This window comes from Vidua macroura, chromosome 14 (genome assembly GCF_024509145.1).
Source record: "Vidua macroura isolate BioBank_ID:100142 chromosome 14, ASM2450914v1, whole genome shotgun sequence".
NCBI classification, from domain to species: domain Eukaryota; kingdom Metazoa; phylum Chordata; class Aves; order Passeriformes; family Viduidae; genus Vidua; species Vidua macroura.
The window spans coordinates 1,833,659-1,847,540 of NC_071584.1; the positions used below are offsets into that span (position 1 = coordinate 1,833,659).

The 13,882-nt window shown below is 52.3% G+C and overlaps 1 protein-coding gene across 2 annotated transcripts in view; it reads right to left on the minus strand.

Annotated features, from left to right (window-relative positions):
- The window catches only part of GABRA3 (gamma-aminobutyric acid type A receptor subunit alpha3), a 68,333-nt gene extending 55,879 nt beyond the window's left edge, over window positions 1-12,454 (minus strand). The window contains exons 1-2 of one of the 2 annotated variants that reach the window (XM_053990268.1): window positions 12,435-12,454; window positions 3,148-3,275 (exon numbers count right to left, since the gene is read on the minus strand). In XM_053990268.1, coding sequence (XP_053846243.1) covers window positions 3,148-3,236 — 89 coding nt within the window. In that variant the 5' untranslated portion in view covers window positions 3,237-3,275; window positions 12,435-12,454. Of the gene's footprint in view, window positions 1-3,147; window positions 3,276-12,171; window positions 12,246-12,434 lie in introns of those variants that run through there. The other variant, XM_053990267.1, reaches the window with a different exon arrangement.
- Between the last annotated feature and the right edge of the window lie 1,428 nt (window positions 12,455-13,882).

Genomic DNA, 13,882 nt, shown 5'->3' on the forward strand with positions numbered 1-13,882 from the left:
CTGTTAGGACCAAAACAAATGGAAAGGCAGAAGATTAAGTAACGGAAAACAAAAAGAAAAATCTATAGAGATGAAGAGTTTTCAAGGAAGATGGAAGAGGAAATAACAGAGAGACAAATGAGGCAAAAAAAAAAAAAAAAAAAAAAAAAAAAAAAAAAAAAAAAAAAAAGAAAAGATTAAGAGGCATAAACAGGCAACAAGGTGGCTGAGGAAGCCCAGCCAGGCAGGGGAAAAAAGGCTGCTGAAGCAGAGGGCTGCTCAGCAGCAGCCACAGGAGCCCCCTGGGAGCAGGGAAGCTCTGACTGGCAAATTGGCACTAAATGGAGAGGTGAATAACTGGGGAGCACTGGCCAGAGGAAGACCATGAATGCCACATACCAGAGCTGGTGGACATGCAAGTCATGGTTCCAATTACCAAGGGCAGCACCTATGACCATCAGAAATGTAATCCTGGGGGAAGAAAAGCCCCTAAATTGTCATTTTCTAACATTTCTGCCCCTTTCCTTCCCATCCCAGCCTTATGTCCTTTGATGTGTAGCAGCCACTGCTTTCAGCATGCATCATGAAGTAACAGGGGGAAAAAAATAATAAAACCAACAAAAAACTACAGAAAAATGAATATTATTTAAGGACTTCAAAGCTTAATCCTACTGCATCCCATCTGGTCAGACTGGCTACCCCTGACACTGCTGGTGCACCTGTAAATACACTGTCAAGTGTCAGTAAGGTGACAAGTACCAGAGCTGGCTTGGAGCTCTCTATCAAAGTGTTCACCCAACAGAAAACCCAGATTCTGCAAGATAAAAGAAGGGCAAAGAGTATTTCCTAGCAAAAGAGAAAAAATTGAGAGCAGGGCATGGGTACTTTTAGAGTCAGGCTGAATCAATACTATTTGGAATGCTGCAGTTAATTGAAATATTCCCTTTTGGGCAATTCTGACATTAATTTTCATTGGCTTCATTGACCAAACAATCTGGGAAATTTCCTTTCAAGTGCCTGAGGTCTGCTTCTACAGGGGCACATCCCACCTCTCACAGGACCACTTGGCCTCTGTTTTTTAGCAAAGCAGCACCTGGAGGAGTGGTCAAGCCAAGAAGCTGAGCCTCCAGGAACACAAGAAGGATAACACAGTGCTGAAATCCCAGTTCCCATAGGGTGAAGCATGGTTGGGATAACACCTGACCCAGCCCTAATGCAACCTGCCAGACCCAAACCTCAAAACAAGTCTGACACTACAAACTGCATCACCTCCAAGACTTCCAGCTGAATCCAAATGCTGGTTTTGGCTTTTCATCTGGACTTGTACTCCCTGCAGGTAAGAAGAGTTTTGAGAAATTTAACAAATGCCTGCAGTAATTAGTGGGGTTTCAATTGTACCAGCTTTCAATAGATGTCATGGTTAAAAGCAATCTGTCCCAGTGTCTGCTGATGAGTATATAACCATCTATAACTTATGAATAGCTAGCATGCTCATGAAAAGCTCATTCATTAATGTTTTATAAGCTATCTTTAAAAATTACCCATAATATAAAGAGCTAGAGGACGGATTTTTGTGAAGGAACTCCTGGTGGAGGCTCAGCCGTGATGGGAAAAATGAGTTTACAAATTTCAAAGCTGTTTTACTTAGCCTGACATTTGAGGGTTTGACTTCAATGTGAGCAGTGTGGGATTCGCTCGGGAGGTGCTGGGGGAAGAGGGCGTAGGCAGGACGAGGGAAGGTGCAGGCAGGGGAGAGCCAGCAGCACCTCTGCCTGGCACCTGATTTGGGCTAATAATTCCTTTCCCAGGAAAGCTCTGAGCTGCCTCACCTCACCTCAACATAAAGTTAAAGCTGCTCTTTAGCAAGGCATAAAGGAACTGCAAAGAGATGTGCGGGATCAAGGTTTTAAAATAATTAAAATCCTCTAGGCAGGAAGGACAGAGGTTTACAGCAAATTTAATTAGGATAGGCTTGAGGAAAAGTCATTGCCTTGCCACCTGTGCACAGGCTCTCTGGGGAGCTGTGCCACATCAGCACAGGGGTCCCCTCGCACACAATTTGGGAAGCAAATCCTCCTGGGGAGCAGTACTGTGAGCGATCCCTGCGTGGCAGGAGGCGAGGGAGCAGCGGCTCCGGTGAGTGCAGGGTGGGGAGGAAGAGGCAGCAGTGAGGAAGGCAGAGCTGCAGGCACAGGGCATGGGCACACCACGGGGTGAGAGGCCAGGGCTGACCGTGCCCGTGCAGCAGGGCAGGGTCAGCACTCACAGGGCAAGGCAAGCTGCAAAGTCAAATCCAAGCAGACAAAGCAGAACAGGGCGGGAGGGGCAGCACCGACATCTTTTCATGCACGAAGATCCTTGATCCTTTCTGGACTTGTAACTCAGCAGACAGCATTTCAGTGTCCATATCTGGCACTCTAAGGGCTTTTCTAAATGTTTTACAGAAGTCATGTGTTATTTGCCTTTCTCTCCCTCTGTGCAGAGCTCCTCCCTCCCCACATCTCTGTCCTCCTTCCTCGAAGGGCTCCCCGAGCTCACCCAGCAAAGGCTCTGGCGGGATGCAGTCATGGACTAACAGGCTTTCATCTCCTCCAGACAGCTTCCAGAGGCTGGGAAGGGGAGGCTGGCAGCAGCATTCTCCTTGCCAGGACAGCCAGAGCCTGCACACCCAGGCACAGGAGAGCAGCAAGCCCAGCCAGGGTGGCAGAGAACCCTGGTGCTGCAGCAGGTCAGGTGTGCTGCCCGTGGGTCATTACACCATTAACAGCCAAACAGATGAAGCAGATTGATTTTCTGTTCTTTAAAATACTATTAAAATATTAAATGGGGTGGGGGGAATCTCTCTTCCAGGTTAAAACTGAGGCAAAGCAGAGTCTTTGCCCAGAATGAATTGTACAGAGGCCAAATCTGAAAATAGGTTTGGTTGCAAGAAACGCTGACAACTGATCTCAGTGAGAGCACCTCAAATAATGCCAGTGTCAGCCACGTTAGGGACTGAACAGCCCCTGGGTGAAAGGCATGGGGATGGGGACAAGGGGAGGGTCAAACACAGCAGAGACCCTTTAGTGCTTTGCCCTGGACCGCTTCATACACATACTGACCCCGGGATATTTAAGTTCAGTAAGAGGACTGCAGCCTTGGCCAACAGCTCAGCACTCACCACCTTACCCAGCAACAGCAGGGAGAGCCAGAAGCAGGACCAGGACTCCAAGGCTGAGGAGGGAGAAGGGCCCCATTCCCGGGAGCCTCGGCGCCATGGTGTCAGCGTGCAGCCACTGCAAAACAAGCCTCCAAACCTGCCAGGGAGGGACAGAGGGGAATGACAGGAGAGAAAAGAGATTTCAGTTACTAGGGGAAAGCAAACAGTTCCATTTTTCATGTTGAGCAGCCATCAGCATGTCTGGGGTCCTGCATTTGAAATCTCAGCATCCTGGCCTGGAGCACTGCTGGCCCTGGGCAAGCTGCATCACAGCAGAGCCAAGCAGGTACACACACAAAACTCTCACCCCACCCTCACAGCAGACCCTGCAGCTCCCCAGGTGCTTCAGCAGCAAATGCAAAGCTCACTTCCCAAAGTAACCACACTGGCTCTTCCTCCACCTCACCCTGCAGGCTCAGTCACAACCTGCCCCTTGCAGCAGTCCCCAGCTCACCTGGCACCTCTGCTACCTCAGTAACATCCACACAGCAGAACCATTTGTGAAGTCTCAAGACCGATTTTTTTTTTTTTCCCAACATCTTTTTCTAGACAGTTAAACCCTCATTTAATTCTGGTAATGACACTGCCAGAAATTATTATGAAGTTTGACCACCGAGGCCCAAGGTGGTGGGAGCACTCGACGATACGACACTTGGTGTGCTCAGAGTTTTCATTAATGCTCAGTTTTACTTTTATTGTGATGTTATTGCACATTTAACTGCCTTCTCCTTTTATGTATCTCATTATGTTGATGCACCTTGGAGCAGCACTGCCAAGCAGCAGCCTGGATAAATACAGCTTGTCGTGACATCTCCCCCTCGCAACGCTCCCTGTCTGGCACCCAGGGGGTTCAGCCAGCCCCACTCTGAGCCCCCAGAGCCAGCAGTGAAGGCTCCAGTCAATCACAGCAGGCAGAAACCAGGGCAAGATGCTGGTGCCAGCCAAATGTGACCCCTGGATTTCTCCACTCAAGGCTGCAGAGCCTCGGGCAGCTCCCCCCAGCACTGAAGGAGCTGCACAGCCAAACCTCAGCAGCTGGGTGGCAATTCTGGCCCAGGATGAAAGGGGCAGGGGAACTATCTGCAGGGAGCAGGGGTTTCTGCACAGGGATGTGGGAGAGGAGAACTCCCAGCAGAAATCCCGTGCAGAGGGCTCAGCCCAGCAGCATGGAAACACCAGGAGATCACACATGTCCTCAGCGTGCACCTGGCTACCCCTGCCCCTGCAGGAGGAGAGCACAAGGCCAGGCTGGGCCGTGGGTTTTATCACGATTCTGCATTTGCTGGTCTCCCCACAGCAATGGGGCCCTAGAGTCTCCCTGGAGGCTGTGCCTGATCCTTGTTTTCTAGCTCCAGGCAGGCAGAAGGTAAGAGCCAGACACCGCCAGCCCTTACCACCCACCTCAGCTTTTGTTCTGGCAAGATACTCACTAACAGCAGGTACAAGGGGGGAAAAAAACAAACAAACCAACAAACCAACCAACCAACCCAGCATTTGGCCCTAGCTACCTTTACCTTCCTCCCCATCAGTCACATAAAGTCCTTGCAGAAATTAGTGCATTAATTAATTAATTGGTGGATTAATTTAGGCCCAGCGTGCTCAGGCTTTGTGAATCAGGATTGCACCTGAATGCCCCGTAGGGAAGCTCATGCTCACACCCAAGGAGGTGCAGGAGCCTCTGGCATGGACACACCCATGGCCCTGGTGAGAAAAGCTCTGATTTGGGATACCTCCTCTGGCTCTCCCCACTTTCCAGCTCAGAAGGGACACACAGTCTTGGAAATTCAAGTATTTGCTGATGAAGCACAAATTAAGTGGCTGAACATCTGCTCTGTGGGAAATTCCAATGTTTCAGGGAGACTTCGTTCCAAATCACAACAAGGACAGATAAAATGTTGATTTTTCTTACAAGGCAAATCCAGAACTTCTTCAATAAGCAGCTTCTCAACAGATTTCCTTTCAACTTTTCCCTTTCATTTCATTTCAACTTGCATATTATAGAATAGTATTTAATTGATTTTTTTCCCCTAAGGCAATTTCAAATACTAGCCAAAAGCAAAAAAAAAGCAAAAAAAAAAAAAAAAAAAAAAAAAAAAAAAAAAAAAAAAAAAATTGTTGCTATCTATCCTCTCCTCTCCCCAAAACACCACTGAAAATCTTCATTGAAATAAACATTTTCCCATTTTACTGCTGATTTCAAAAAATGCTTTGTTTGGGCAGAATTTGCACAGCCAGCAGACTTTGACCAGGGATCCCCACACAAATGAGGACACTCTGGATTTGCAGCAGGTGCCTCCTGGCTCTGCAGGAACTGCTGTGGCTCCTGTAGAACATTTGGGACCATCTTTATCAGATTTGGTGAAACCATGGGTGGGGCAGATTATGCACCAACAGTGGAAAAGTGAAGCTAAAAAAGAATGAGCACTAGAAAATGGAGGAACAAGGTAATTTGGAGGGTCAGGAACAGTGACAAAACCCAGAACACCTTCCACGTGGGTGTGTCCTGTCTGTGCCAAGAACAACTGCATTTTCACCAAACCTAGATCATAGAGTTTTCCTTCAAGATTATACAGAGATGAAGGTTAATCTCCTACTTTGGATACTTCTGATGAGGAAGATGCTAGCCAAGGACAACAGGGGTGCTCGAATTAAGTCAAATTTGTGCTTAAGTCTCATCTGAAGCATCAGAACCAGCTCTACATACCTGCACTGGGGGCAACATCTGTTTTCACTACTTGCCCAAGCAGACATTTTGCCAGTCACGTCTCAGTTTGTTCACACTGAGAGCATCCCCAAAATGGGGCTTTGCTATGGCTGCACTCAGGGACTCGGGGAGCACAACACAGCATGGAAAACAGCTTGGCACTGTTTCCTACCACTTCCCTTTGGTTCATGCATTGTGTTTTTCTTGGGGAGCTGGACAGAAGAGTCTGCAGGGCGTTTTCCTCATTCTGTGGCTACTTCACACTCGGAGATGGATTGAGAAGCAGAGCCAGTCCTGCTCATCACCCTGCTGCCAAGCAGGAAACGTGCTGGAAAATACGAGGAGGCTTTTGCAGAGGAGATTTCACCATTCAGACAGTCTGGGGGATCACCCAAAGCTCCCCAGAGCCAGATCCTAGTGTGGTTCCCGTGGCACAGCAGCTCTCAGCATCACTTCTCCCCTTTCCTGGGGCTCTTGCAAGCCCAGCCACAGGCACACACAAGAACCAACTGCTGCAAGTGCTTCAGAAGCCCAACAGCTTCTACTGGCCACACAGCCTCCCTAATAAAATCAGTTTGTGAAACAACTCTCAAGGTTTCAACAGCCCAGTAACTGAGCTCCTCAGATTTTAGCACACAAGAGAAACTCTTGGAGAGGGTGCTGATGGCAGAGCAGGCGAAGGGGTCCCTCGGTGCACAGGGAAGGGATGGGAACACCCACGAGAGTGCCTCAGGAAACGCAGCACTGGAGCTCCTCCAGCCGTGCTGGGGCTGTCCTCGTGCTAGGCTATTCAGCTGTCACTTCCCACTCAGGAAAGCTCTGAATCAGCCAACGCCTTGATCTGAATACCTGCAGGGATCCCTGATCCTCGGGAAGGGGAGGGAGGATGCAGGCAACGTGCGTTTAACTGCATGTAACCAAGCGAGGCTTTAGGAATGTTAATTGGCTGTTACCAGCCTCAAAGAAGGGAAAAAAGCCAAATCTCTTACTAGGACTTGCTGAAGGGAAAACTGAACCGTGTCCATGAAGAAAGAAGTGCAGAATGCCAACATTTTCAAGCACAGAAAAGAGTGGTACAACTCTTCAGACCGACCCCTCTTCCATGTAAGTTAAAGAACATCTTCCCCAGAGCTTCTGGCTCTCCTCTGTGTCTGAGCAAGATGGAGTCTGGAGGGATGGTGTGTGTTCAGAGCAGCCCTGCACTTCTTCCTTCCTCCATCTGTCCACGGCTCACTCCTTAATGGCACAGTTAGCAAATGCACTCAGCACTAATTGTGCAGTTGCTGGTAACCTCCACAGCTGAATCCAATGCAGATTTCCTAAGGAGCCCTGCTGACATCCTGCAGCTGGGATCCAGTGATACTTGAAGTTCACAACACATGGAATTTGGCAGGTGTCTTTATAAGCACACACCTAAGGGCTTCACAAACATTCCCACTCCTCTCCAAGACAATCTGTCCAATCTCCAGAGCATCGTAGCACAACAGCACTCCAGGGAAATACAGTCTTCCTGTTGGACGTGCTGTGAACAAGGAATTGGAAAAGCTTCCTTCCTTCCTTTCCTCATGACAGTGACATGCTCCAGCCCCTGCTCCCACTGAAGTGGGTTTGGGAACCAAAAAAAGTGCTGGAAACTTCCAAATCAGCGAGGTACTCTAGTAGCTATGCCAACATTGGGTATCTCCTGACTTGGCACGCTGAGCCTGATCTTCCCAGAAAACCTTTTTCTAGAAACCATTAAATATTCTGAAGTGCCTTCCTAGGAAAGAGTGATTAGCACAGGCTTACTGCTGACAAGGGAGAGACACAGAACTTTGGAGGTGGAAACTGAAAGATAAAATTGCAAAAAACGTGAGAGAACGGCCAGAGAGGGGAATACTGCAAGCACCAGAAAAGAAAAGAAGGCAGAAGAGGCCCATAAGCCCACCTGGGCACGTTTGTGAGAGTCACATGAGTATCTCACCCGAATTACTGCCTCCTGGGAAGATGCACAGCCAGGGGAACCATCTGATTCACTCAGCAATAGTCTCACCATGCAGACAGCATTCAGAAACCAGCCCAAAGGACAAATTTGCCCCAGCACTGCACCCAGAGATGCTGTCCACCTGTGGTGTGATTGGATCAGCATCCCCCCCTGCCATTCATGGACACCAGTGGCATCAGCTGGAGGGGTGCAGAGCACTGACAGCTCCCACTCAGCCCCCAGGACCTGCAGCAGCTGCACATCTTTTGTCAAGTCAGGTATCTCAGGGAGGGCTGTGCAGTGAGGAGCTGATGCTGGGAGCCAGCTGGAAATCAGACTGGGAAGGAGAGGCAGCCTCAGCCCAAAAGCCCAGATCAAAGCACTTCTGTGCAGGAAGAAGAGGGTGATCCAGACCCTGGTGGTGTCAAGCACCATCTGCCCACCTGCACGGCAGCACAGCCAAGCACAGCGCTCTAGGTGACCTCACAACACCTGCATATTTACCCCCAAATTCAGGAGCACTTGCACAGCACAAGAAGCTCATTAAAGCCCTTCCTCATTGCACTGGAGGCTCTCCAAAACAGGTCCCAGGCAGCAGGAGAGGTTCTTCAACACCCCTCAAGGACTGCGGAATCATCCAGCCTGCACGGGCTGGGCTCTGTTCAGCTGTCCCTGACCCTGTGAGAGCACACCAGGCTTCTGGTGACCACTGCTGTGCCTCTCTAATGCTTCTTTGAGCAAAGCTCCAAGCTCTCTCTGCAGAGACAGCAGCCAGCAAGTGCTCAGTGCAGCAGCAATAAACACAGGCGAGGCACACGCTGCCCTGTGTCCCTGCTGGGGAGGGTTTTCTACAGTTCTCAATCACTCCAGCTAAAAAGGAGGGTCCCTTGGAACAAAAACATCTTTTCATTTGAGGGCAGGGGCAGCAATGAGCAGCCACAGTTCATCTGGAAGCCCGGAAACAGCTGAGCAAGGCGCTGTGGTCTTTCACAAGACCCCTGTCTCGCATCCCTTCGCTTCCCAGGTTGTTTGCATCCCTTTGTTCTGAACTGAGCTCGCTGGGACGCCCGTGTGCTGACACCCAGTCCAGCAGCCCAGCCCTGCCAGCTCCCAGCTCTACCTGCAGCAGCCAGCACAGGGCCAGGCTGCCTTTGGGAGCCTGGATCCAGCCCAGTGCTCTGCTTCCATCACCTGAGGTCGCCCGGATTTCTCCAGCTTGCCTCTAGTTCAGCGCTGTCTGGTGCTGTACAGATGCTGCTGAGGGCCAGAAGCTGCTACAGCGTTTTAGAGAAATCAGAGGCCAAGAAACAGGCAGCAGCACCTCCATCCACCTGAATCCAACTTGCTGTTTGCCACCTACGTAGAGAAACAGCCCTGGCTCGCAGCGAGGGACGTGTGGCAGAGGAACCACACAGTCCTCGACTCCTGACCATGGAAATGTTTGTGCTCACCTACCCGAGAGGCACACACTGGCTTGTCCCTGCAAACACACAGGCACTGTAGGAGCCATAAACAACCTTCCCGTGAATCTGCCACACACAGAAGGTACGAGGCACACGTGATGGTTATCAAATGTGTTGTCTGCAGCTCTGCAAGGGACGCCAGCAGAAGAAGACACCCGGAGGCAGACGCACCAGGCAAAGAAATTAAAGGTTTAGATCAACATGTAAATCTTGGGAGCAAGCCTTAAAGTGGATTTCTTCTGTAAGTTGTTCTGCTGGTAACGAAGGAATAAGGTCTGTGCCCAACTCCCAGCCCAGCTTTAATTTTCCAAAATGAGAAGCCGCTTGACAGTTTCTCCTCATCAAAACAAAATTAATCCAAGTATTGCATCTCTCTACTCAAAAACACATCCAGAGGGACTGTAGAGTGATTCACACCCACAACTGCTATGGGAAACCGTTTGCACTCATAGTGTAACAAGCCAACACTGATTCACCCACATAATTACAGGCAGACACTGATTCACAGCTACTGCAACTGCAGACAGACTGACTCACAATCAAAGCAACTGCAGACAGACTCAGGCTCACAATCACAACTGGAAACACAACTGTGCTGACAATATTCACAGTTCTGTGTATCTGCAATTCCATGTACCCACCAACCTCTGCAAAACTGGCCAGCCGTGCAAATGCCACACACCAAGCCCCGCGTTTTTTTGCTGGCGCTTTTGACCTTCGCCCCAGAGCCATCTTGCCCTCGCCGATGGAACAATCCCCACACCTCAGCAGCCTCCCTGCCCTGGCAGCCCCCCAGGAGCCCAGCACGACTGTCAAAGCCCGGCCCCAGGAGCAGACAGAGACACACGATGCACACAGGCACGGGGAGTGTGCATGGTGCAAGGCATCCCTGTACATCCTGTACCTCCCTGTACATCCACTCTGATGCCACACACGGCTGCGCTGACTCCGTGCTTCCAGAACATGAGTGAATGCAAGCCAAGTATAATACATTTAGCCCATGGGCAGAGGAGATGGCAAAAGACTCACCACTGGGCAAAAGCCTGAAAAGCTGGATTATTTACTACACTCTCTGGCTGGGTATGTAATTATGTCAGTGTTCAGCCTGGGTATTGTGCTACTTTTTGTAAACAGTTGGCAGGAATACTCGGACTGAGATGAGGGGCTGGGCTCTGTCTCCAGTGTGGAGAGAAGCAGGCTGAAGAGGACATGGTCTACTTAGACAAAAAAAACTGAGGTGGAAGAACACATTAAGCAGGAAAAGGCAAAGGAGAAGCTGAGAGTGAAGTGGGACAGGTGGCAGTCTACAGACAAAGGGAGAAGAAAGAAGAAAGAACAGAAGGAGAAAAGCTCCATGATGCAGACTTGTGACAGGAAGCTCCAAAGCGAGGAAAAGCAGCAGTCCCCCTGTGCCGAGGGTGTCTCGCAGCAGTGCAGACAATGCATCTGTGCCTCCCCACGCGCCGGGCTCGGCTGCACGCTGAGAGCCAGGAGGAGATTCCAGGGGAAAGGACACAGCAGCCTGTGCCGAGCGTGTGCCGAGGGCCCAGGTGCAGCCGCAATCCCTCCAGCTGCTCGGAGCTCTCTCGGAAAGGAGCAGCAGGGTCAGGCTCCAGCACTCCTGCCTCTGTGCACTGCGGGGCACCCGGGCACCGCGGGCACAGGCTGAAGGGCAGGCTGGCCAAACTCCACCGAAACAGCATCACCTCAAAACCCCTCAAAAGCCTGGGCATCCTCCAGGGCAAGGAAAAAGTTAAGAGGCAGACTAGAGAAAGGAGAAGACTTGCCTGAACCACAAGTAGCATCTTCTAGTTGTGGGCTGGTCCTGCCTCAGCACCTGCTGGTTTTCTTCTTTGCGCTCCCCAGAAGGGCACTAAGGGGATGGAGAGGTGAGGGAGCAAACCTGCTCTGCTGTTGCCATCAGAACAACTCGGGTGAGCAGCCACTGGGAGCTGCTCTTGCCAGCCCACGGCAGCGGGAATCTCACCAGAGGGTCCTGGTTCTCTGTTGCTGTCTGGGGATGCTGCTGCATTTGCAGCCAGTCAGCAGCAGATTCGAGGGAGACACTACAGATGCAATTGGCCAGGGAAATGAACTATTCGTTCAATTGTACTTCTCTTGTCCAGGAGAGAACCATTCTGGCAGAAAGCAGAGTGAGGAACAATGGCTAAGTGTTGCAGTGGGGACCGTCTGCCACTTAATTGCATTAGGCTATTCCTTTTTAATGATCCCTATCTCAGTCCTAGTAACTCTGGGAGAAGGAGAAAAGACCTAGACCTCCTTTCCCCTCTCCCCTCATACCAGCCTCAGAAACTGCAGCCCCCAAAACTCCTTTCTCTCCCCAGCCCAACACAGCATCTGTGCCCATTAGGCCTGGCTGCGGGATTCAGGGGGAAATTTGACTTTGCTTTACTACACCCTTCTCCCCGCTCAGCCCTTCCCCTGCATTCCCCGTCCGGCTCCAGCCAGGGGGGCTCAGGATTGTCCTCCTCCCGGCATTTCTCCCCGCAGCCGCTCTCCCCGGTCTCCAGCCAGCAGTGCCAGCCGGGCGGGCTGGATGCCCGGCGGGGAGCACCGGGGCACGGCTCCGCTCCGGACCGACACGCGCGGGAGTTGCCGCGGGAGCAGGGATGCTCCGAGCCCGCGGCCGCCCGGCCGAGCCCCCCCTTCCCTCGTCGCTCCGCCTATTGTCCGCGACCCCCAGACAATACCGGGGGGCCGGCGCGGTCCCCGGCAGCCCCATCCCATCCCATCCCGTCCCCGGCCCGGCTCCGCGCTGCCCCCCGCGTCCGTCCCCGCCGGGGATGCGCGGGGAGCCCCGGGGGAGCGGGGCCGCGCCCGCCGCCCACCCGCCCGCACTCACCGGCGCTCCGGCTGCCCCGGCGGGGGGCTCGGGGGGCGGCCGGAGCCCGCCGGGCTCCGCAGCGCTGCGCAGGGCTCCGCGCCCCAGCCCGCCGTGCCGCCCGGCCGGGGCTGCCAGTGCCGCCTGCGCGCTGCTCCGGCCGCGGCGAGCGAGGCAGACAGCGAGGGAGGGAGGGAGGGAGGGAGGGGAGCAACATCCCCCCGCCTTCCTCCTCCTCCTCCTCCTCCTCCTTCTCCCCGCGCCCCGGAGGAGGGTTTACCCACCCGCTTTGTGCCGAGCCGCCCGCCCCGCAGCGTAGGCAGCGGGGATGGGTCGCCGTCTCTTGCCCCGGTTTGGGGCCCCCTCCCCGAGCGATGGATGCTGCGGGGTCCTCCGCCCAGCCCCGGCCTCAGAGCACCGCCATCCCTTCGGCGCAGGAGGATGTGCAGAGCAGGGCTGGCTGCTCCCTACCTGTTGAAGGGGGGAGCTCCTCGAGGCGCTGATGCTCCTACGAGGAGGTGGGCAGCACCCCAAGCTGCCTCCACGCTGCCAGGCCTGGTCGAATCCCGGGTCTCCCGCCGGGACAGGGAAGTTTGGCCCACAAATTGGGATCGCCGAGGCTTATATCGCAATAAAACGATAGGCAGAGGAGAGAAAGGCGGGGAAGAGGAGAGGAGGAAGAGAGGTTAAAATGCAGCAAGGAGTAGGCAGCAAAGGCAAGGGCAGAAGCGGTGTGGAAATGCAGGGATCCCAGAGGAAGGGCTGGCCAGAGCCGGCTGGGCTCGGGGAGGTTTTGCAGAGCCACACGGCAGCGAAGCTGGGAAGGCAAAAGCTGACAGTGAGGCACACTCAAAATATATTGTCCCTGCAGAGCTCTCCCTGCTCAGCACGCAGCGCAAGGCTCAGCCGCAGTTGACTCCAAGGTACAGAACCAGCCCTCCACCTCTGAGGCTGTGGGGTGGGTGAACGGAGCATCACTGCAGGCACTGCTGACCACCCCAGAGCTCCTCTGGAAAAGACTCTTGGTTCTGAATACTTAAAATAACACGGAAACATACTTCAGGACAAGGGCCCTCAAGGCATGGGTGATTAAATCCAATTTAACTGTCAGTTCTCTGCACTGAGGTATTAGAAAATGACCCAGTTCTTGCTTCCAGGAGAAGGTTAGGGGCAGTCGTGGTTCTACCTCATCCCCGCAGAACACAGCCATCCTGCCTTTGGTGAGATAGCAGTATTTATCATGACATCCCTGGATAGTAGGAAGAGAACCTCATCTCTCTTTCAAAGCCAAATTTCATCTCCCTGTGGTCTGAGGATGGTCTTTACTAATCCATGTATCCAGAGGTATCTGTAAGCAGCAGGTTAAATGCCCATAGAGTTCTGCTTTCCTCTGCTGGGCAGGGTCCACCGGCAAGACCAGAGGAGCTCACAAGACCAACATCTTGAACAAAAACTGGTCACTGCCCCCACAGTCAAAGCTGCCATGTCTTAGACCAGAGCAAGAAACATCTTTAGTGTTACTGCAACGCTTGGCTCACTTACAGGAACTCTGAACCATCGCAAACCCTAATCAAGATAAGTTTCTCCAGCCCTCAACATCACATCCAGCCCCAGACAATGGAGATTAAATACTCACAGGACAATTTTGCAGTAGCAGCAAGACCTTCAAGTTGTTATTTTCTGTCCTCTGAAAAATATTTTGTCTGAGCAGCAGAGTCCTAAGTTGAGAGAT